Source organism: Rhagoletis pomonella, unplaced genomic scaffold (assembly GCF_013731165.1).
Source record: "Rhagoletis pomonella isolate Grant_MI unplaced genomic scaffold, Rhpom_1.0 Rhpom_scaffold_00001, whole genome shotgun sequence".
In the NCBI taxonomy this organism is placed as follows: Eukaryota; Metazoa; Arthropoda; class Insecta; order Diptera; family Tephritidae; genus Rhagoletis; species Rhagoletis pomonella.
Window position 1 is genome coordinate 29,942,045 of NW_023458555.1, and position 22,260 is coordinate 29,964,304.

Here is a 22,260-nt window from a genome sequence, read left to right on the forward strand (position 1 = left end):
ACACTTTTTAACAGAGATATTAGGGTCGGGTCTGGACAGGTACCAAGCTGTTGTGATGGCTGCAATATCCAGACCGTAATTAGGCCAGAGTAACGCGGGTCTCTTGGCAGTTGCAGCTCCGTGTGTGACACAGGTGGTTGTTGGGCTCCGATCACGGTATTCATAGGTCGAAAGTGGTGGTAGATGGTGGCCAACTCCCTATAAATGCCGTTGATCACTCGTCGGTGCGTGCCGTTTGGCTTGGAATGGCTCGGGTTTTACCCGACCAAGGTTTGTTATTTCTGCGACCTAACCCCGCGTTTAGATCAGCGAACTCCATGCCAAGTGTAGTCGTTCACCCTTTTGGATGAGCCACTCGCCACAATGCGCTTCAAGGCGATTCCAGCATTTCACTCACTTGCGTCTACGCCGCGACGAAAGAGAAGTACGCAGCGACCAAAGACATCTTTCATGAGCGCGTGGATGACACCTACGAACGTTGGCCACTTCGTGATATAAAAATCGTGCTTGGCGATTGTAATGCTCCAAGTGAGCAGGGAAGGGTACTTTGGTTCCACCGTCGATAAATTTAGCCTCAGCGACGAAACGTCCGATAACGGACTGAGACTGACTGCATTCTCTGGGACCCGAAATAAGGTAGTCTGTAGCCCTACATGCCAGCATAGGAAGATTCATAAAGCTACATGGCTGTCTTCAGATCGAAAGAAGAAAATCCACATCTATATAGGGTGAAGAGGAAAGCGAGACTTATTTTCCATAATAAAATGAGAGAGATTGAATTGCACGAAAGGGGGCGTACTTTACGCCACGATGTCTGAATTTAGTATCCCCCGCAGACCCAAGACTCGCATCCAATATTTCACTTTCTTTTGTTTTCTATTTAATAGCAAGCATTTTTATTTCCACTATTCAATATTGTAAATTACTTTTTAACTATAACTTTACCTTTAACAAAACCACTTTGTACGTTCATTTCATATTCATAGCTCCAAAAAGCGCTTAAAGCAGCTACAACTAAACTACTTTAATAATACTACAATAAAATGGATTTCGCTCCAATTGAAGTTTCAACAATTGTACTCTGCATATGTATCTACTCTCCTGCGCCACTCTCCACCGCATTTCCTTCCTCCTCCACTCCAGCAGCCTCCTCATTGTCCGTCGCAGTTTTATTACTTCTATCGAAGCGTGAAGAAATCGTCGCCACACGTATGGCTGCTTTGAAACCGACACGTGCCTTCTGCTTGGCCAACTTGGCTTTCCAATTCTCATCGCGCGATGGCAATTGGTTCAAATATTCGAACATTTCCTCTTTCTGCGGATCGACAATGGCCAGTACGGACATGCAGCCGTCGACGGTACCCAAAACAATGCAACGACCGTCCTTGCTGCTCTTAATCGCTGTCAATTCGGCCTGTAAGCGATAGTTGGCAATCATTTCAGTGTCCGAGGAGCGGAATACGCGTATCGTCTTGCGTCCACTGTGATAATAACAAACATATTCATCGTTCTCGGTGAATAGACAAATCACAGAGAATACACCCTCGGCCACTTTTGGGATGAATGTCTTGACAGTGGTGCCTTTACGTAGCTCCAACATTTCCAAGCCACCTCTGAAATGGTACGAAATTATATTTTTTTTATATCTTTGCATGGTAGGCCTGTTTATGTATTGCAATATTTTACCTCGTTGGTGCATATAGACCACATTTTCCATCTCTTGTTATCGATCCACCCCATTTCGGTATAGAACGCACATGTTTCTTGCTTTTGATATCCATTACACTACCCTTCTCACTGCTAATCACAGCCACTTGATTGGCCTTGTGCGGCATTGGCACCAAAGAAATCACCTCCTGAAAGTAGAGATAACATATTTAGACATATATGCCCGGACTAAGTAATTTGAATAAATATGTAAACGTTTTTTTAATGCAAAAATTAGAATTGATATAAGCATTCTGAGGATGGGTCTCAAATCAGTAGCCCTAAGGGTTTTTACCACGGATTATGCGTAGAACGAAGTCAATGATAAGAAGACGGCGTACTACCTCCAGATCAATGGATTGGTTGTAAGCTTACAAACTGGTTCCCGCTAAACTAAGTATCCTAATATGCGGAAGCCTATCAGCAGTTTCATCGGCTCAAACAAGGTTTGAAGGTTTTACGAAGAGACGGTCAGAGTTGGGTTAGTTGGCGGAGAAGCGGTTGTGTTGCTGACTGCAGAGCTCGTCTCGACGGGCAGGCGGTCATACGAATAAGACAACAATACATAACAAAAACAACTAATTCAAGTGCAGGGGTATCAACTACCTCGGCAAAACCAGCATCAGCTATGACAACAGGAACGTAACCGCAGAGGCGGCGATCTTTATCGAGCACGCCTGTGGGAACGAACAAAAAATCGAGCAGCAGCAAGAGGTTTGGAAATTCGGCGCATAAACGGTCTGGTCGTTCCAGGAAACCGTGCGCAAGTACCGCTCCGTAAGCAGACAACGATCTAGGAGCCGGCGTCGTTCAGAGTGGGGACCGCTCCAAGAATATGAGATGCTCGAAGAGCCACAGGCGCCGTCCCAGAAGCAGGCACCGCAAGGGATCACTGGGCCAGAATCGCAGGTCTCCTAGTCGGACCTCATCAGCATAGCATGAGCCAGTGTAGCAGACGCAAGGTAAGAGGAGACGAAGGTGGAGACCTCACACCCTTGGCGACCACCGCCGAGCTGATCTAGGTGGCTCGGAAGGCAAGTGGTATCTCCGATACGTGGAGCAGGGGAAGACGCCGGACGAAGCCCAGGTTATGGCGCCATGGCGGAAGTCAGACAGGAATTTTAATTATTTTCTCTCTCGCAAAAAGTAGAGTCAAAGTAGTTTAGTCCCGATCTTCCGGTAACTCAACATTCCACAAATTAGTCTTTCGGTGTTAGTTCTAACTCAAAATCGTGAGATGGTATGAGACAGTGTTTCCCAACTAGTATCTCAGAATCCCGCTTGCGAAGAGTTAGAAAGTGTCCTTCGAATGAGCTTTTTTATTTCCGAAAGGCGAATTGCAGATCTTGCAACTGAACTGAACTGAAACTGATTTCCGCAATGTGACAGAAAGGTCCTTCTGGAAAGGCAGTTCTTCAACCAAATTCTGCGAAATTGTGTGTTTTCAATCAAATTTTGAAGTACGGCCAGTACGGGGAGACCATTTTAGCAGTGAGTTCTTTTCCGTGTGAAATAAATTTCTAAAATAAGTCCCAATTTGTCTATATCAAGACAACGATTCTATGAAATAAGCGCTGAGATTTTGACCGAAACTCGCAATGCAGTTTTAGACCCAATTTTCAATAACAGAAAAACACATTTATATAAAGTGTGGTCGAGTGGTCCCTGAAATATCAACATCATGGGGCACCCCTTTATTTTATTCTACGTACACGACCTACACGAAATTTTCAAATTAAAAAAAGAATTTAGGGCCGTTACCTGGATTTGAAAAGTTTTATTTTTTTTAATCGCTAAATTCGACAAAATTTTGACTTTGACCAGCTATAACTCAGCGAGTTCATGAATTTATATGAAACAGTTTCAATAACATGTTAGACGTTTTGTAAAATTTTTGCGATTTTCGACGAAAATTTTTTTTTTCAATTCCTGTTAGCGACTCCTAAAATTTTGAAATTTTCGTAGATGCCTTTATTTTACACATAGAAAAAAGGGGTGCCCCATACAAAATTTAGATGTAGACATTTTAAGGACCACGCTAATGTATAGATAAAAAACCTTATTAGAAATACATTCCTTGCTAATATTCACCTACCTTAATTGCACAACCTTTGAGTAGAATTTTCGAAACAAATGCACCATTAGTGGCGCTGTACACTGCCAAGCAATCCTTGTTCGCCTTATCCACCGTACATACAATGACATAAGCCAAGTCAGCCGAAATGACAGACTGTCTAAAAGGTAAACCGGGTACCATACGTACGGGATACTCAAAACGAAAGAGTATGTTTCCCTCTGTGTAAAAAGGCAAAACATAATAATTTTAACAAAAACAACTCACACACAACATACGCCACCTACCCGGCACTGAGCGCACTGTAGTAATAGCCGTCAGCCGATTTGTTTCCTCGCCCGCCGCAGCAGCTGCTTCGGCCGCCGCTGCCGCTGCTTTATTATTGATATTCGGACATGATACCGTCAACACCTTGTAACCGTAATCCATAAGCGTTATTTGTTGTATGCCCAGTTGATCGTCACGATAGATCACTTGTTCGGAGATGCGATTCCAAATCAAAAATTTACCAGTTTCTGAAGAGATTATATAACGACCGTCGGGCGTAATTTCCGCATGTGTAACAATAGCGCCCAAGGGGCTGTCGGCAAGCTTGGCAAGCAAACGACCCGAGCGTGTATCCCAAACGCCCACACAGCTACGTGTCACCGTAACCCCCAAGTCCACCTCGGAGAGACTGAGGAGTAGAAGAAGAGAGAAAAGCTGAAGTAAATTGAGGATATACATACAAAATGTCTAACTCACACACACACCTAATATTATCAATCTGCAGCTCATGACGATCAATCACATGCACCTTTTCGAAAATATTATTAATATTCCACACTTTTACCGAACGATCGATGGACGATGTGACGACATTATTCCAATTGCCAATGGTAAGCGCTTCCAGCTGAATGATGCGTCCGAAATGCGCATCGAGTACTTTCGCTAGTTGGCGTGTGTGAAGACACCAAACGTAGAGATTCTTACGCACACCTGCCACAGCATAATCCATTTTAGAGCTGACCATAATCGAATTGGATTGCATGATGCGCGTCGTTATGTTGCGTACACCATGCGGTAGTGCAAAATACATAGCATCCTCACTCAGCCGTTCGCCATCCTTACCGAAATCCCAAATGACGAAGCCTTTGCCTGCGGTGCCGAGTAGCATACGATCCTCTTGGTCCAATCGTAGCTGCAGCAACATCTCCTTTTCGTCATTCTCGAAACGTGGTAGCTGCTCTTCGAGCAACCAATTGATGGAGTCTTCGCTTTCCTCGAATCGAAAGACGCTTACCTGTTGAGAGGGGAATGGAAAAGGGGGAGCATATATGGAAAATAGAGCTGCCAGTTAGGAGAAGATTCCTGCCAATCTATTTAAGAACTATTTCGAAACTAGAAGGCCAATCATCTCTATTGATGCTGAGTTTTACAAAACTGAAAAGCGTTGCTCAGAGTTGGCGCTCAGTAGTTCGCTCACCTGATAGTTCTCCTCACTCGCACAGGCATACAGCTTTGTGCGCGTCTTATTAATCGCCAGTGCGCTATACAACATCAAGGGTTCCGAGTACAGCTCATTGCGACAGGAGTCCAAACGTAAACGAGTCTCATTAATTGAACCAGACCAGAAAATGACATTGTAGTCCCTTGGACGCAGAAACTCCATGTCTACAAGGAAGAGAGTAAACTAGAGACCTTTAAGCTAACTATACTTGATTGTATTAAAGAACGACGATATTACTTAATATCTCCCAATTCACAACTTCGCCAGGAATATCGTGCACACCCACCAAATTGCCACGCATATCGAATTGAGCCCAACGCAACTTACAGGTCAAGAAGAGGCTGCAGTGATTGGCAAAGCAAAAAAAAATTGTTTGACATACTAGTTTCGTAAGCACAAAGTCTCTTACCTCTGATTAAGCAAATACAGTCCACTAACCGGTCCATCGTCCTCCTCAAACGGACTATCGATCACAACAAACTCACTAGAGAGCATATTTAGCAACACCGTCTGATTGTTATTTGAGTATGCGGCCGCCCATTTATTATCTGGACTCAGCACCAGTTGTTGCATAATACCTTCAATGCCAGGATTAACGTCGCGAGTGAGATCCGATGTGGAGAGATCAAATGTAATAAAGTGCGTGGAAATGGAAACCATATAACGGAGGTCGCTGGTGAGACAGAAAGCGAATACAGCAAACTGATGACCTTCCAGCGAGTACTGCAAGAATTAAAAAAAATAAAATAAAAATACGCTTGAGTATAGCAAAAATCCACCGTCACAAATGCCTTACTTTTAACGGTCCTCCGGGTGTGTGCAAGCAATGATTCACCGGTATGAGCGAACAATCTTTGGGCCCCGAATGATCGCAAGCGCGTAAAAGCATTTTTATATTACTATTTCCACCAATTTCCGGCAACAAGCGTCCAATCAGTTGCGGTGCTAACATATTCGGATATACGGCAAGTATGGCGCCACCGAGACGGAGAGCGTCGGCGACTAACATCAACTCACGTCTCGCTTCTTTATTGTCCGTATTCGAGGAGGCGTCTTCGAAGTCGGCCAGCACAGCTTGTAGTGGACAGCTGGAGAGTTTGGCATGTAGCCAGTCGTAGTTGAAGAGCACATGTTCGAAGAGATCCTTGAAGCGGCGTGAGCGCACGAAATGGAAGGGTAGCTCGCCAAACTGAAGTTGTTGGGGAGTGAAGTGGAGAGAAAATGGAAATACATGTTAAGATAGTAGTTTATTGATGCATATTGCTATCGATTTATTCATAGATGTTATCGATTTATTTATCGACATCGTTTGAAATATATAAAGCTCGATAATTTGTAGTTATCACTATCGAAATATTTTTTGATTAGGTTATTGCCAACGTACTTATCGATAGATATTGTTATCGATATATACAAAATATCGTTATCGATATCAGTACTTATCGGTATACTTTTTAATAAAAATTAAGTTATTGTTGTCGATGAATTTATCGTTAAAATTTTTGCAATATTTAGTTACAGATGAAATTTATCGATATATTTGGCGTGTTAATTTATGTTACGCGTTACTCTTTTATATTTATATTCTTCTCTCAAATTCATTGGGACGGTATTGGATTTGGATAGCCATGAAGTTGGTTAATACTCTCATCGCTCAGACTATAAAAGAGAGTTCCGGAGACTTTTCAAGTCAGCCAACGCTATACTGCCACCGAGGTCGGTATTTACGTTCATGTAAAGGGAAGCGAGTTTATCTTTTTCGGGTTCAAATTGAGGCCTTCAATGGCAAGTATTTACAAAGAATTTGCAATCTCAAGAAAAATCGGTCTTAGCCCAAAAACTCTCTTTTTGGTCCACATCTCATAACTCCACCAAATACCACTGATAGAGATAGAAATGCACGTCGAAGTCAAAAATCTATCAAAATGGTCTAGAACCAGACATACCTAAAAAACTCCTTCTGGCCACTCAACCAAATGTCGTGTATTGACGAAGGTATAAGGGGCAGAAATATTTGGTTCTAAGGCTAGGATCTCCGATCCGCATGTGGAACTATCCCAGCATTTTTCAGGCGGAAGTTTACGCCATACGTGTTTGTCAGATACATTTAAGTGGACGGACAGTCAGGCTGCACTATGATTGTTATTATTGTTGAGGATAAACCACTGCGACCTTAAGATATATTGCGCTTCCTTATGGATTTGGAGTGTGTCTATTTACCCAGTATCCTAGAGAAACTTTACTATTGAGCCTCAATCTCTGTATTTAACTACGTCATCGGACCTTTCTCAAATGTGCCGCGCAATTTCGATATTCATATTACAAAATCCGCATCGCTAGTGCGAGTGAAATCCCATTTTGGTCAGGTGACAGTTTAGTCTGCAGTGTCCTGTCAAAATTTTTAAGTTATGGTTGGATAAGCTCCTATATTCCTCAAAGAGTTTTAGGTTATATATTCCTTAAAATGCTTTGAAATGTTCTAGACCTGATAGATTGTCCCAGTTACGATTTCGCGAATTAGCTCAGAAGACTGCTACCGCTACGGCCGCAAAACCATTATTTCTCGTTAGTTTTGTAAAACGCAGAAGGTCCATTAGCCTGAGCATCATGAGATCGGTATCCAATCCAAGACTGGACACACACATATGCAATGAAAAGCAGACTCAACACACTTCCCATAAATCCTCGCTCCGAGATACGCCTTCAAGGAAAAGATTTTCTTGCTCAGGCCAACAATTGTTCGCAGATCACATTTGTCAGCAGAAGGTAGAACAACCGCTGTGTGGAGTGCCAAGAAACAGCTTACACTGCCGGCAGATGTTCAGACTAAGTTCACCGTATTTCTGTAACAACAGGTTCAGTTTACAGTATTATGCGCGGCTGAACCGCACTTCACAGGTGGTACTAGACCAATGGAGCTCGCCACCGAAGCAGCTCTAGTAAGTTCATTTTTCATTGCTTTTGGAAATTTGGAGTTCTTTAGAAATCCGTCCGTGTACACAACAATGTCATCAGACGGGAACCCGAACCAACCATATGTCCGTCACTCTGTCTGGTGAGGGATCACGCATAGAAAGCTCCATCCTATTAAATATGGATACTTTCTAAAACTCTATAAAAATTACTTCATTCGATCCAGTGCCTAAACAGAATTCCACCATTCACTAGACTGTACCTAAAGATCATTCGTATATTCACCTCAATCCCTAATTTAATAAACAAACTCAAGTTGTATGATTTTTACTCACCTTTCTCAAATTGTACCGCTTTGAGCTGCCATCCTTGCTAGTGAAGACTAGCGGTTGTATTGGCACCTTCCTGTCCGCTGAACCCTCCTTCTCCGTCAGACCGAAACGATGTCGTTGTATCTCTGTATACCTGAATGGTTTCGGCACACCACCACCCCAAATACCCAAATAATAGTCGGCAATCATCGAATGGAAATACATCGCCATATTCATATTCTTGAAGTAGCGTTCCTTGGCGGTATCCCTGAATTGTCTATGATACCAATTCATCACATTAACACCATCCGCCTCACGTTCACTCAGATAATTCGGCAAATCATTGCGTATGCGAGTCCACAAAAGTGGCGGTATGCGACGCACTGGCGGCATATGATACTGATATACATCGTCCAATACTTTGTCATCCAGCGAAATCAAATCCTCCAGCTCGCTCTCGGACAAACCCGACTTGGCGGCGGTAATGTAGGCGAGCGCATGAAAGACCAAAATCCGACCGTGTTGTTTTTCTATGCGCTCGAAAAGCATCATAATCGAATCCATTACGGTGTTGGCAAGATGTGTCTCCTGCGGCTTGGTATAGCTACGCCAGCGACAAATCTCTGCAAAGACCAGCTTGACGAAAATCGGTAGCGAACATTTGCTGATGGCATTCGCAACCAGGCGCCATTGATAGTTATTTAGATCGCGACACGCAGTCTTCATCCACATTTTGATAACATTCATGGCGAGATCTTCGCCCAGCGCGGTAACCTCAATGAAATTCTCCTCGATATCGATCATTTTGCGGAGCACATGATACTCTTGTGAGACAGTTGGATTGGACTCCTCGTTGGCGCACGAAATGATGATCTAATGTGCGGGAAGATGGGTAAAGGAAAGGGCGAGTTTTGGAAGAGAGCGGAAGTTAGAAAGTAGCGTTAGTTTGAGTTAGCCATGATTGGGTGCGTGCTTACCATGCATTTGGAAAGGGTCATTTGCTTATGTAAAAGTGCTGGGTCAAATTTCTTGTTGTGTATTTACAAAAATTGTCCTTTGTTGTGTATTTACAAACTTAAAGAATTTGAGGTATTTGAATTTCTTTGGGTATTGCTTTAGCAGCTCAGCTCAAGCAATTTGGAGAACTTATACAATTAGAACCAATTTTACATGCTCATCATGCACCACTACTTACAATAACTTTAGATTTCTATGTATTTATAAAACATGCATATAAGTATGTACATATACATATAAGAGCATACTTATTATAAAGAAGGGGATCTCATGCAATATTATTATTTTTTTTTTCGAATATAAAGAAAGCATGCAACGCAGTTAGAAGGAAAGCGAATATGTACATAGTACGGGAGTGACATGCCATTACTTTAGGCGTTGTAGTTGCACATGTCACGCCCACTCACCTTACAGTGCGGTGGCAAACGCGTCGGTATCCAGGACACTTTGTTCGAGTCTTGTGTGCCTGTCAGCTGATCGACCGAATCGAGATACAAAGTCAGCGGTTGGTTCGCGCTTGCATAAGTTAGTAATTGCTTAAAATGCGCTGTTAAAGGTACAAGATCGTCGGGTATATTCTCGAAAGGAAGCATATAGTTGTAGGAGATCTGCATTAGAGGCATATTAGTCAGTCAAAATGTAAATGTACATGTGTATATACCAGGGTGGTCCAAAAACAGTAAAGTCGGAATTGTAATGCCCTCACCCCCACTACCCTAGTATACCCCTATTTTTTTATTTTGAAATCAAAAAATATTTAGAGGTCGCGCAAGGCGCTCAAAGTTTTTTATGTATTTTTATATGGGGAAAAAAATGGTATCAAATTCTTGATTATCAAAATTTTTCGATCGGAAAACTGGTTCTCTTCAGGAGACTTTCAATAATAATACCCAATTGTTTATTTAACCATTTTTTAATACTAACGATTTTTTATTGGTCCCCCCATTGCTTTTTTCCGGGTTTTTGTGGGTTTTGGCGGACCTATAAATTATAGTTGCGATGAAAAAATGGTTAAATGAACAATTGGATATTATTATTGGGAATCTCCTGTAGATAAACGGAGTTTTCCGATAGAAAAATATTGATTCTTAAGAATTCTATACCATTTCTACGAGAGGTGGTTTTTTCCCCATATAAAATACATGGAAAACTTTGAGCGCTTTGAGCGACCTCTAAATATTTTTTGATTTCAAAATAAAATAATAGGGATATATTTTTTTCGGTATAGACCAATCCTAGGGGGAGCATAAAAATTCCGACTTTACTTTTTCACATGCATTTTTGGAGTACCCTAGTATATACATATATATTACAATTAGAATATCATTGCAAGAACATAAAAATGTATAATAAATTAAAACACAGTTACATACATCCATTCATACACTATTGAAAATTATCGAAAAATTTCATTATTATTAAAAGGAAGTTGTAATTTTTATAGGCAAGAAGAAAAATTATTTGATTTCTGAATTCATTTAAGCAAATAAATTGCCCTAAATTTTTTTGAGTTGATCGCTGTTTAGATCCAGTTTTGCGATATATACATATTTTTTGGATATATGTATACTAGGGCGGTTCTTAAAATATCAACATCGAAATATTTTATTGGATACGGCTTTATTTTGTTCTACGTACAATATAACGATAACGACGAAAATTTCAAAATTTCGAAATAATTTTTAGGGGTTGCTACCAGGGTTTGAAAATATTAAAGTTGTCTACGTAACATCTTGGTGTTTCTTCAAAATAATTATTTGTAAGCAAATGTTATTTAGTTTAAGAGGAAAATTTAAAAAAAACGTGGCACTTATTGCGAAAAGACTTAATCAAAGGACAGTCTTTGGAGCTTAGTATTGCATAATGAATCCATTTGGCAATACCTTCAAAATGAGACTTTCTTCTCTAACAAAATAAAAATGGCGGAACAAAATTTTGTATTGTAGGATATGCATACCAAAATATCCAATAAAGTCAAATTTTTGAACTTTGGTCCCAAAATTGTCCTGCCCATTTCTTGGAGATCCTTCGATTAAGAACAAAAGTTGCGGAACAAATGTTGTTACCAAAGGCATATTCTGGATACTGAAATTAATTTGCTTTGACAAAAAATTGCAGGTCATAATCCCAGATCGAGAGATCTTGTCAATTAGACGGGGAGACAAATGTTTGACAATGTTTAATCGAATGAAATTCTGGAACATAAATATTTAGGACTTCTCTATATTAAGGTGACGATATGTATATATGCACATATGTATATATTTATACCAGAATTAAAAATTGAACTCCAATCACTCTAAAATATACATAACAATCGGCGCGGCATCAGTACCTCCCAAGCTCTATGCAGTAGAGCTCAGTAGATCACCCCACGCCCCCACTCACCTGTTGGCAAATTGAAATCAATGTCGGCGTTAACGCACTAGAATCGGGTGTTGTGCCCAGAAAGCGTATCACATTAATTGGTCGTTTGCTCGCAAACCATTCGCTCGCCACCAGCGAGGCACTTTTGGCCAGCATCGATGTCTTGCCGCAACCTCCTTCGCCATAAAGGACAAGTGGTTTATCTGAATCCCCCAGCATATAGCGCTTGATATGTTCTAAATTATCTTCACGTCCATAAAATACTTTAACCGAATTATTACAAGCGTGCAAATGCTGTAGGATTTCAGTCACTATCTGCCCCTGTGCACTGGAGTCTTCTTTGCGCATGGCGCGATCCACCAACTTGACGATATTCTTATAGAAATGCGATATAAAGTGATTGAGATACTCCTCGTGCGTTTCGATGTCCAGACCCTCGCGGCCAATCCATTCGACTGTGTACCTTTGTTGAGACAGGAAAGAAAAAGAAAGTATAAAAACCTTGAACCCCTGCAATGTTGCACTTTCGACCTACTTCTGCATATTACTCGATTCAATTTTATTTGGTAAACGTACATCGCGCAAATCACCCAACAATTTAGCCGATTCGGTGTCTAAACTACGATTTATTATATCCACAAAGAGCGAGGCCTTCTTGAGATTTTGCAAATTGATATTGTTGATGTAACGTACATAGGCTAGACAATGGTTTTTCGTGTTCTTCACATCCAGTATGCCGTTAATGACCTCGCGTTCGGTCACTGAATAGGAAAAGAGACGAGATAAGTTAAATATGCTTATAGATTAGTGGACTTCAATTGCACAGAAATTCGGAGCTTTACAGGGCAATTCTGGCTTAGACAGATGCAAGCGTTTCGTGAGTCATTTGAAAGACAGTAGGCAAGATAGATTTTTTTTTTTTTTAAAGAACCCCGTACACTTTTTAATTTCATTTCGTTTTTAGAAACTGATTAATTAAAATTTCTTTTAATTTTTAGATTTTATTGTTTTAAAAAGATTTTTTTTTTATTTAATTTAATTTTTAAAAACTTTTTTCTTATACACTTTTATTCTATTTTAATTCAATAAAAATTTTTTTAATTTAATTTTCGTAAAATCTTAAATTTTTTTTCAAATTTCATTTAATTTTTTATCTTAATTTTGTTAATTATTTTTCTTTTTCCTCGTTTTAAATTTGGTCTCCTTTTAGTTTTGAAAAGGATTTTTTTTATGTGATTCAGTTATTAGCAGGGAACGGATTTTATGGAAATTGCCTTTTTTTCTGCTAAAGAGATAGAGTATATTCGATTAAGAATATCCACGATTTAGCTTTCCCTGATTCCATATATACACATTTGATGTTGCCTTTTTTTGCCTTTTTTAAGATATTTGCCTTTTTTTTGCCTTTTTTAAGATATTTGCATTTTTTTGCCTTTTCTACCTTTAAAAAAGTGATTATAGCATTTACATTTTTTTTTTTTAAGATTAAAAAATATACACATTGCCCATGCGGCTTATAGAAGCGCAGAGACCTCTTGCCAAATTGGTGTTGGAAAAATTCAAAGCCGTTTTCTCAGCTAACGAAGGCTTGGAGACAATAAGGGGTGTTGATAGAATTATAAAGGGCGAGAAAAACGCCCTTATTTCTGATAATATGAACGTTTCAAACGTTCCATATTTAAATTGGGCTCCACTTGTATCAACTTCCGTCGAGCGCACATTTAGTACTTTCAAGGCTTTTCTTCGCGAAAATCGAATGAAAATGCTGCCAGAAAACTTCAAAATGCATCTTGTGGTTCAATGTTACTACAACTATACAGATTAAAGTTTTATGAGTTAGAAACCCGAAAGGATAAAATAGTCAAAGATTCAAAGTACAAATTTTTCATATAATGAAACTAGTTCATAGTTTTTCTCTTTTTACTTGTAATATAAATGTATTTTTTAATTGTTCTTCATATTTTCTGTCTTTTGGGTGCCTTATTTTGCTTTTTTGCCTTTTCCTGCCTTTTTTGCTATTTTGTTTTGCCTTTTTTGCAACACCTAGTGCATTTTCCTGCCTTTTTCGCTATTTTGTTTTGCCTTTTTTGCAACACCTAGTGCATTTTCCTGCCTTTTTCGCTATTTTGTTTTGCCTTTTCCAGCCTATTTCGTTATTTTATTTTGCCTTTTTTATAGGCTTTTAGGTCCTAAAAATCCGTTCCCTGGTTATTAGAAACATATCTTATTTCTCCTTTTTTTAAATTTATTTTTGCTTAGATTTTCAGATTTTCTTATTAAAAAATATTTTGTATATATTTTATCTTTTCTTTTAGATTTTAATTTTATTAAAATAAAAATATGTTTTTTTCATTTCATTTCATTAATCTACTTCATGTAACAATTTCAGTTCCCGCTCCTCTCGGCATACGAGTTATTTGATTTCGTTTTATAAGTGATAAGGATTCTCGTGTAGCCACTTACCTGACATGAAATAGTTATGCACGCACTCCTTGTCCATTTTTCCACTAGCACCCAAGGAAGCTGCCGCTTTTCGCAATAGCTTCTGCATTTTATTGAGCGTATCCCACCAGACGGCTTGATCTTCGGCTTGCAGTTTGGGAACGCGCTAAAGATCGAAAGTTATAAAATGCGGAAAAGTGAAGAAATTCGCACCATACAATGTTTATTATTTAAGTTAATTTATTTAGTTAAGGTTAGCATTAAAAATCTCTATCGGCATTGTCTTCTTACCTTATTATTGAAATTGATCAGAATGGAAGAAATCGGTTGCAACACTGACATTGGCGGCACCGCGTTGCTATCTTTTTTGTACCATAAATCGAGCAACGCCCGATCCACACCCATCGATGTGAGCTCCTCACAAATTAACTGCAATTCTGATGAGACAATGTATGTTGGTATCGGCCGATAACCATATTTTTGACCCAAAAATACAATGAAGTTTGGACCCATCGAAAGACGTTGACAATTTTGAATTTCACGCATACACAATTCCGTAGTCATGTGATCATCGGTGGCCTCATCGCGGACACCCCAACGCATGTCGACAACCTGCGCAATTAAGACGTGAAAAGAAATGAACTGGGCAAACGCATCGTCTGAATGCTGGATTATTTTTTATAAAGACTAGAATGCTTGCACGCAAAAAACTCATTCAAAATTTGTCTACTAGAATCAAAATGTCCGCGGAGTGAAGGTGAAGTAATACGAAATTAAATATGAATTCATTTTCGTTCTTCTAAGAAATTTGTGTTCGCCCTTGATGACATAGATGGGCTTTGCAATCAGATATTTTGCCCTCTAGGGGAAAATGTATCTACACTGGGTTATGACATGTGCTGCGCCACACCAGACGTGGAAGAAGACAGAAGTGAAGTACCACGCAGGACAAGCTCAGCAAACTTTAACAACTATCCTGCGTGGACATCACTGACGCGATTAAACCACACCAGTCGCTGCTCTCGAGAAACTTCTAGACCTGTCTTCTCTACATCCTCCAGACACAAGAAATAGGCTTTAAGACAAGACTCATCTCAGGAGATAATGTGGTGGTAAAGAAGCATTCCCTACCGGAACAATAGGAAGGATTGCGTATTAGCTTTGCGAGATATGCCTTCGGAGATTTAACTTCCCACATAACATGAGTCTAGCTGGGTCAATGAATGGCTACTATTTCCAATTTGGAAGTTGCTCGGACAGGAACCCAGGAAAGGAACCCAGGTCCTACGGTTTGGTAGTACACACCTCTAACTACTCCGCCACAGCGGCCCCACCAACATTACATATATACACTCTGACAGCAGAGCAGTGCCCCTCGCACCACAAAGCTGGCGTGAGACAGCCTTTAGCTTTTAATAAGAAATGGGTACCGAGACACAGTGGAGTCATGGGCAATGAAGGGACAGATATCGATCCATGACCGCCAAAATGGCGTAAACGACATTTTTTTCCAAAATTTTATTTTTGTTGAAGAAGCTTTCCCAGAGCATCCAGAAGCATTTCTGCATCAAAAATAAATTTTGGGAAAAAATGTTGCTTACGCCGTTTTGGCGGTTAGAGCTCGATATTTATTCTCGCTAGGAAAGGAGCTTCACAGTGATTCATAGGCCCAAGATCCTTTATCCGTTTATCTGTCTGCGTTAGGTGGAACTACCATTTATGGATGAAAAGGAAGCACAACATTCCTGGAAAAATGCAGAGTGTAACAGAAATATCAACAAAGGAAACTAGAGCCCTTTTTAAATTAACCAGGCACGATGGAAGAACGGTTACAGGCTTTCTTCCTGGCCAGTGCAGGTTAATGAAGGGCCTGTCAATCTTAGGAGTTATTCCCTCCGGCAGGCTGTGTAATGAGGAACAGGTAATAGCAGAGCACATCATGTCCCACTGTAAAGCCCTTACTAGGCACAGGTACGACCATCATTCCAGAAGCACATGACCTAATTGGAATTCAGCTAATGAACCTCACGGGGCTTCTTAATGATACGTGGCTCAAAGAAGATATAAACCAAATAGAGGCATGTACATTTATAACAATAGATAGTTCTTCAGGTAAATTGTGCCTGGAAAGAGATTTTGTAACCTTTCCCGAAATGGTGGTTGAGCTTTAGCGTGACGTAGCAGTTAGTAGTTTACAAAAGATGGTAGCTTTAACATCGGCGCGGCAGCGTTAGGCGTCTAAGAAATTACATTGAATTACGTCGAAATTCTATCACCTCACTTTTTTGAACATTTTCATTTGGTTTGTGACGTTTTTTTAGGTCTATGAGCACCTCTTGATCGTCTAGGTCGCTAATATTACCCGTCATCGATTCGCCTATTCGCTGTTTGCTATGTTTCAGTTCCGGTCGCTTAACGAAAAATTTTCCATGTGAAAGCAACAACAAAGTTAGCTAGCAAATATGGACAATAGCGAGTTTGGGTGTGTACCTCATTGAGTTTGTTCGTTTCGCCACTTGCTAACTGTTGGCGAATCGATGACGGCTATTATTAGGTGGGGTGATATCTTTTCTGTTAAATAATTTTATAATTCATAGGTACAGTAGGCAGGAATAGATTTGTATGGGAGTTCGTTAGCATAATAATATATAAGGGGTATTCTCTGAGTTTTGCAAAGCCCTTCCACAGTGCATGGATTGCATGGTTTTGCAAAGCTGTCCAATACGAAGACCGGTTTTTACTGTGCAATTCGTGCAATCTGTGCACCGTGCAAGGGCTTTGCAAAACTCAGTGAATACCCCTATAGATAATGATGTGTACCAAATGAAAGAGAAAATTCTGTAAGTTAGGTATTGTAAATGCGTTTTTAATATATTTTTTAAGCTAATAAAGTTATGCGGACGAAATTCGATGATAACAAATATTTTTTTCAAAAATAAATATTTCAAATTTCCAAGGATATTTAGGGAAAGAATTTTAAAAGGATATTTTCCATACCCATTCGTCCTTATGCACCAAAAAATTTAATAATTTTTAGTTGCACTGAATTTTTAAAATACTTTTCTGAATTTATCAAATCTTTTTAAATTTCAGAGTTCTTTTATTAAACAAAATCCTGACAGAGAGAAAACCTAACTAAAGAATTATCTAAGGCAGTGGCAGTACTATAAATTTTAATGAATTAACGGTAAATAAGTGCAATACAAAAATTAATTCGCCGCGTCTTAAAAGACTGCAATAACTTTACTTCTTAATTTTTTTAAATTTAAATAGTACGTAGATATCATAGAAAACTTTAATACTCAAAATTTTATTTTACTCCTTACAGTTGATTGGTTCGCAAGTGCATATTTTCGCTTGCATAGGATCTATTGAAATTATTTTTTCATCCACGTAATTATATTATTTATAGAAATAAACTATGCACAACTCGAGGAAAAATTCAAATAATTGTTACTATCTTCCATTTCAACTCAACACACTTACCTGAAATTCAAGACCATGTTTCTCTCGACAATAGTCCTTGATGCGTGGATAACATTTAGCCATCAGCGTATTGCGTTCCATTGTCGTATCTAAGCGTAATTGAATTTCAAGGTCAACAAGCGAATACGCCAACTTACGTAATGTCCATTACATAAATAAACAGTGAGTGTTACTTAGTAGGCGCTCACCTGTGAATGTCGAACTAGTGAAAATGCGTACAATTTTCGAGCTGACTGGCGGCAAAGACTCCAAGGAGCCCGCAAATATCGAATCAATTGTGCGATCATCCATTTTCGCAGATTTCTTATGCTAACGCGCACAAATATTTTTAGCAATTAAATTGCAAATTTTAAAACTAAACACTAGGCTTTGAAGCCTGCGACACAATTTTAGCGCGACAACTATATTTCACGAACTGCCTTTGCTGAAATTCGATACGAGACTGTGGTGAAATTTGTTTCATGAAAAGCATTTTAATCCGCATTGACAGCCACATAAATTGGCCAAAAATATCAGAAATGGAGTTTTCTTGTTTGATCGATAATATTTTTTAAAGCAGCAGACAGACAGCTACATAGGTTAGGTAAGTGCAGGCAGGCAGGGATATGGGCGCGGGCTAATAGAGCAAAGGAACGTTGAATGAGGCAACTAAATTGAAGGCAGTGCAGGTCATGCGACTACTGGTTTTGATGTGTGAATAAGGATAAAAGTGTTGGCATGTTCATAAGTCCATACACACCTATGTATGTATATATGTACACACACATACATACATACACATGTGCTATAAAAATAACTTTAAATGGCAGCTCCTTCTAAGGGATTCATAAAGCATTTTAGCATATCAGCATATAATTCGCGTAATTGGTAGCATGCAACATCACTTAGCGTTGTGACACTTGCAACGCTCTGATTATTCTATAAATAATTATGCTCCATTTCGTGTAAAATATGCCTGCGCCAATGCGTGCTATATTAATTTTATGAGTTTTCCAAAGTAATTTATGAAACTTAATTGCCTGGGGCAGGGACCTATGTACGTGCAAATTTCCCTGCAGTTACTTCATTGTTGACATACATATTTTTTGTTTGCCTCTACTCACATATGTAATTTTATTGCATTCATAATTCAAAATACGAGTCACGAGACAATTTAGCGCTGCCGCTTGTTTGTCCTCACCACCAGACCGACCTACCTGTTGCTTCGAGTCAATATTCCCATTAAATATTTGTTTATATTCTTAAATGTCTAACATAGCCTGACAACAGGTGTGTTATGGGTTTTCCGTCTGTCTGTCTGTCTGTCTGTCTGACTGCTTACTCTTAGTTTACTTTCGAAAGTCATTTCCTTATGCTAACTCACTAACAACGCGCGCGCGCTCGTGTCCTTAGTGGGCGTTTTTCTTTCATTGTCCTTGCGTGTTTGCGGCTGATTATTTGCTGCGTTGCACCTTTCACTGCTATGCTTTTGTATTTGTTGTTGCTGCTTGTAAGTTTCATTGCTATTTCAACGTCATCGCGTCATTTTATTGGCGCACACACTTCAAATATTCATTCATTCAGTAAAATTGGCCATTTCTGGCAAATCCTTTACGCCTTACACAAAAGTGCCGTCATTCATCACTTCAGCATGACCGTCGTAGGAGTGAAGGATGCAGAAATTTCAAAGTCAGCTTGTTGTTAGAGAAAGTTTGTGTTTCTTTGATGTTAACTTGTTCAAGTCGTATGTAGATAAGCACCAACTTTAACGGATTTTCTGAGTGCATGGTTGTAGTACACCTGTGCTTAGCTGTGTTTTTTACGATGCCCTGAAATTAGAAAGTTGCAACAATGTTGGCGCATACTTAATAGGAAATGTTTAGACCCCTTGCCTCTAAAAGCTGGCTTTCCTCATAGTCGTCCTGTACAGCACTAAAGTGGCCCCACTCAGACAAAGTCTCCACTTTTCAATAGTTGGTTGCCTTTATTAATGGACAAGTGTTTGACATATTTGACGTCGCAATTATAATAAATGAATTCTTATTCTTCTTCTTTGGTTAGGCCGAGACCGAAAAACTTTGTCAATTGCCTCTGCTTAGGGAAGTTATGATAGTTAAAGCATAAACAGACGACAGCGTTGATCCGGATCAACTCGGGAATTAACTGCAGTTGATCCGGATTAAGTCCGAGTTAGTCCGGATCAACGCTGCCGTCTGTTTAAGCTTTTATTCAACCCCACTGTAGAGAAGCAATCCTCAATTTAATCCTTCCAATGCGCTCATAAGCTCGTGGCGCTCTTGTTTTCGCCAGGGGTGATGAGTCGAAGGATCTTTTATCCAGAGTTTTTTTCTGTACAGCGTTCGCCCCTCGGCAGGCAATGGCAAACCTTCGACTGTATTTCTGCCATAAAAAACAGCTTCTCATAAAAATAGAATCGCCGTTTGGAGTCGGAATAAAACTGTGGGTGCCTTCCCTTTGTGTGACAACATAAAGGCGCACGCCACAAATCGGAGGAGAAGCTCGGCCAAACACTAACATATTGTGTAAGCGCCATCCGCTTTTGACTTACAAGGACGAATAGGTATTGAAAAGGCGCTTATAATTAGTTTTATTTTTTTAAGCTAATAAAGTTAGGACGAAATTAGGAGATGTGGTCTATTGATGTGTGTATATTGGTCCTTAACATATAACTTTTCAAACATAAATATCGGAAGTTGACAAGAATATTCAAGGACAAAAGCTTTAAGGGACATTTTCCATACCCATTTGTCCTTATGAACCAAAAAATTCAATATTCTTTAATTTTACAGAATTTTCTCTTTTATTTGATACCCACGTTGTTATTCTACATTGCACTGAATTTTTAAAATAATTTTTTGAATTAAACATATTTTTTAAAATTTCAAAGTCCCTAAAAAAACCGTGACGTAGTTTTGCTATATTTACGCATTGTTTTGCAAATATATTGATTTTTTTTGTGTTTAAAATTTAGTGTCGCGCGGTGCAATAAAAATAAATTACACGGGAATCAGCTTTAAATAACAATATATTTTATTTGATGATTTCCATTAGATACATTTTATAATAATTATTACCGTAAAGTACTTAATCAATATTAATTTAGATTATATTAATTATGCGGTAGTAATTTTAAACATATTTTGGTGTTATATATCGTATAAAATACGAGGGTAAAATAATTCACATTTATATATCCTTATTTTTTCTAAAATAATTTTAACGCAGCATTTCTTTAACCAAGCAGAGAAACATTACTACATAGTGTTAAGCTCTTAAGAGTTAAAAAAAAAATTTCTACTTAAAATTGTTCGTAATTTTAATTAGGATTGCATTTTTGTAAGATCTCTGTTATGGAAAGATTCGAATCTCTAGCCTTCTTAGTTCCATCATAGTCCGCTTTCCACTCATAATTAAATAGCTCACCCAATTCAAACCGAATTACGGAATATGAACTAAAACGTTTTGGAATTAAACTTATCGAAATCATCTGGAAGGACAAAACTAAAGTGAATTAAATAGAAGGTGGTTCTCAAACAAGACTACTAACTGTCACTGTGTGAACATGGTATTAACGTATCATTAAAAGTTACCTTCGGGAATTCATATCTCATAGCATGCCTATATGGAAATAATATAAACAAATATTTTGTCGCGATTTTTGGAACTATTTTTTCAAATTTTTTAAACTAAGTATCATGTAATAATTGCACCATAATTTCAAACCTAACGGGCGGACTGTAGTTAATGTTACGCAAATTTAATCTTAGGGCTAGTTTTTCAGTGAACGGTCGCGGTTTAAACTTAGTTGCAACGCTCGAGCTGGCTAATTTAAGCTAAGATTAGCCAATCCAATACCAGCCAGCTATTCAATATAAACGTAGTTTACGTAATCTAAGTTGAAACGGGCACTGAAAAACTGGCCCTTAAAAGGTGTTCACATGAGGCGATTAGCTGAATCAAAAGATGCCTTTTTATTTATTTTTTTTCTATTTTCTCGATCAAGAATAACCATTAAATTTTGATGTTAATTTTTTTCGGTTAAATTTAATATTTAGTTATTTTGTGACTTTTATTTTTCTCTATAATTTTTAGCCGTTATTACATTTTAAGTCTTAAAAATTAAAACTGAAAATAATGGTTATAATATGATCGAAAAAATAAATATCAAAAATGTATTGAATAAAATAAAAATCATAAAATATCTACCAAATTTGATCGGAAAAATAGAAAAATTTGTATTACGATTTTTATTAAAATATGTCGATAAATCAAAATAGGGCCTAGTGAAAACAAGCCATTATTTTTTATTTTATTTTAGCAATTTTGAATTCATTTTTTTATTTGGCTCTTTTATACTTCTCAATTTTTATAATTATAGGGATATACATAATTATGTATGTAAGACTAAATGTAGTAGATCTTTATTCATTAGGTTTCTTTAAAGTTTTTTTTTT

The 22,260-nt window shown here is 38.6% G+C and overlaps 1 protein-coding gene across 1 annotated transcript; it reads right to left on the bottom strand.

Moving 5' to 3' along the window:
• Positions 1–834: 834 nt before the first annotated feature.
• On the bottom strand, positions 835–17,944 carry LOC118742276 (NACHT and WD repeat domain-containing protein 2). Its single transcript, XM_036474234.1, has 16 exons — positions 17,807–17,944; positions 14,612–14,932; positions 14,342–14,486; positions 12,414–12,639; positions 11,900–12,341; positions 9,919–10,119; positions 8,519–9,367; positions 6,067–6,459; positions 5,680–5,993; positions 5,508–5,611; positions 5,247–5,434; positions 4,534–5,063; positions 4,069–4,457; positions 3,803–4,002; positions 1,687–1,856; positions 835–1,613 (listed from the first exon to the last, which is right to left on the bottom strand). The coding sequence occupies exons 1-16, from the start codon at positions 17,885–17,887 to the stop codon at positions 1,094–1,096; spliced, it is 5,073 nt and encodes a 1,690-aa protein (XP_036330127.1). The 5' UTR covers positions 17,888–17,944; the 3' UTR covers positions 835–1,093.
• Positions 17,945–22,260: the final 4,316 nt, after the last annotated feature.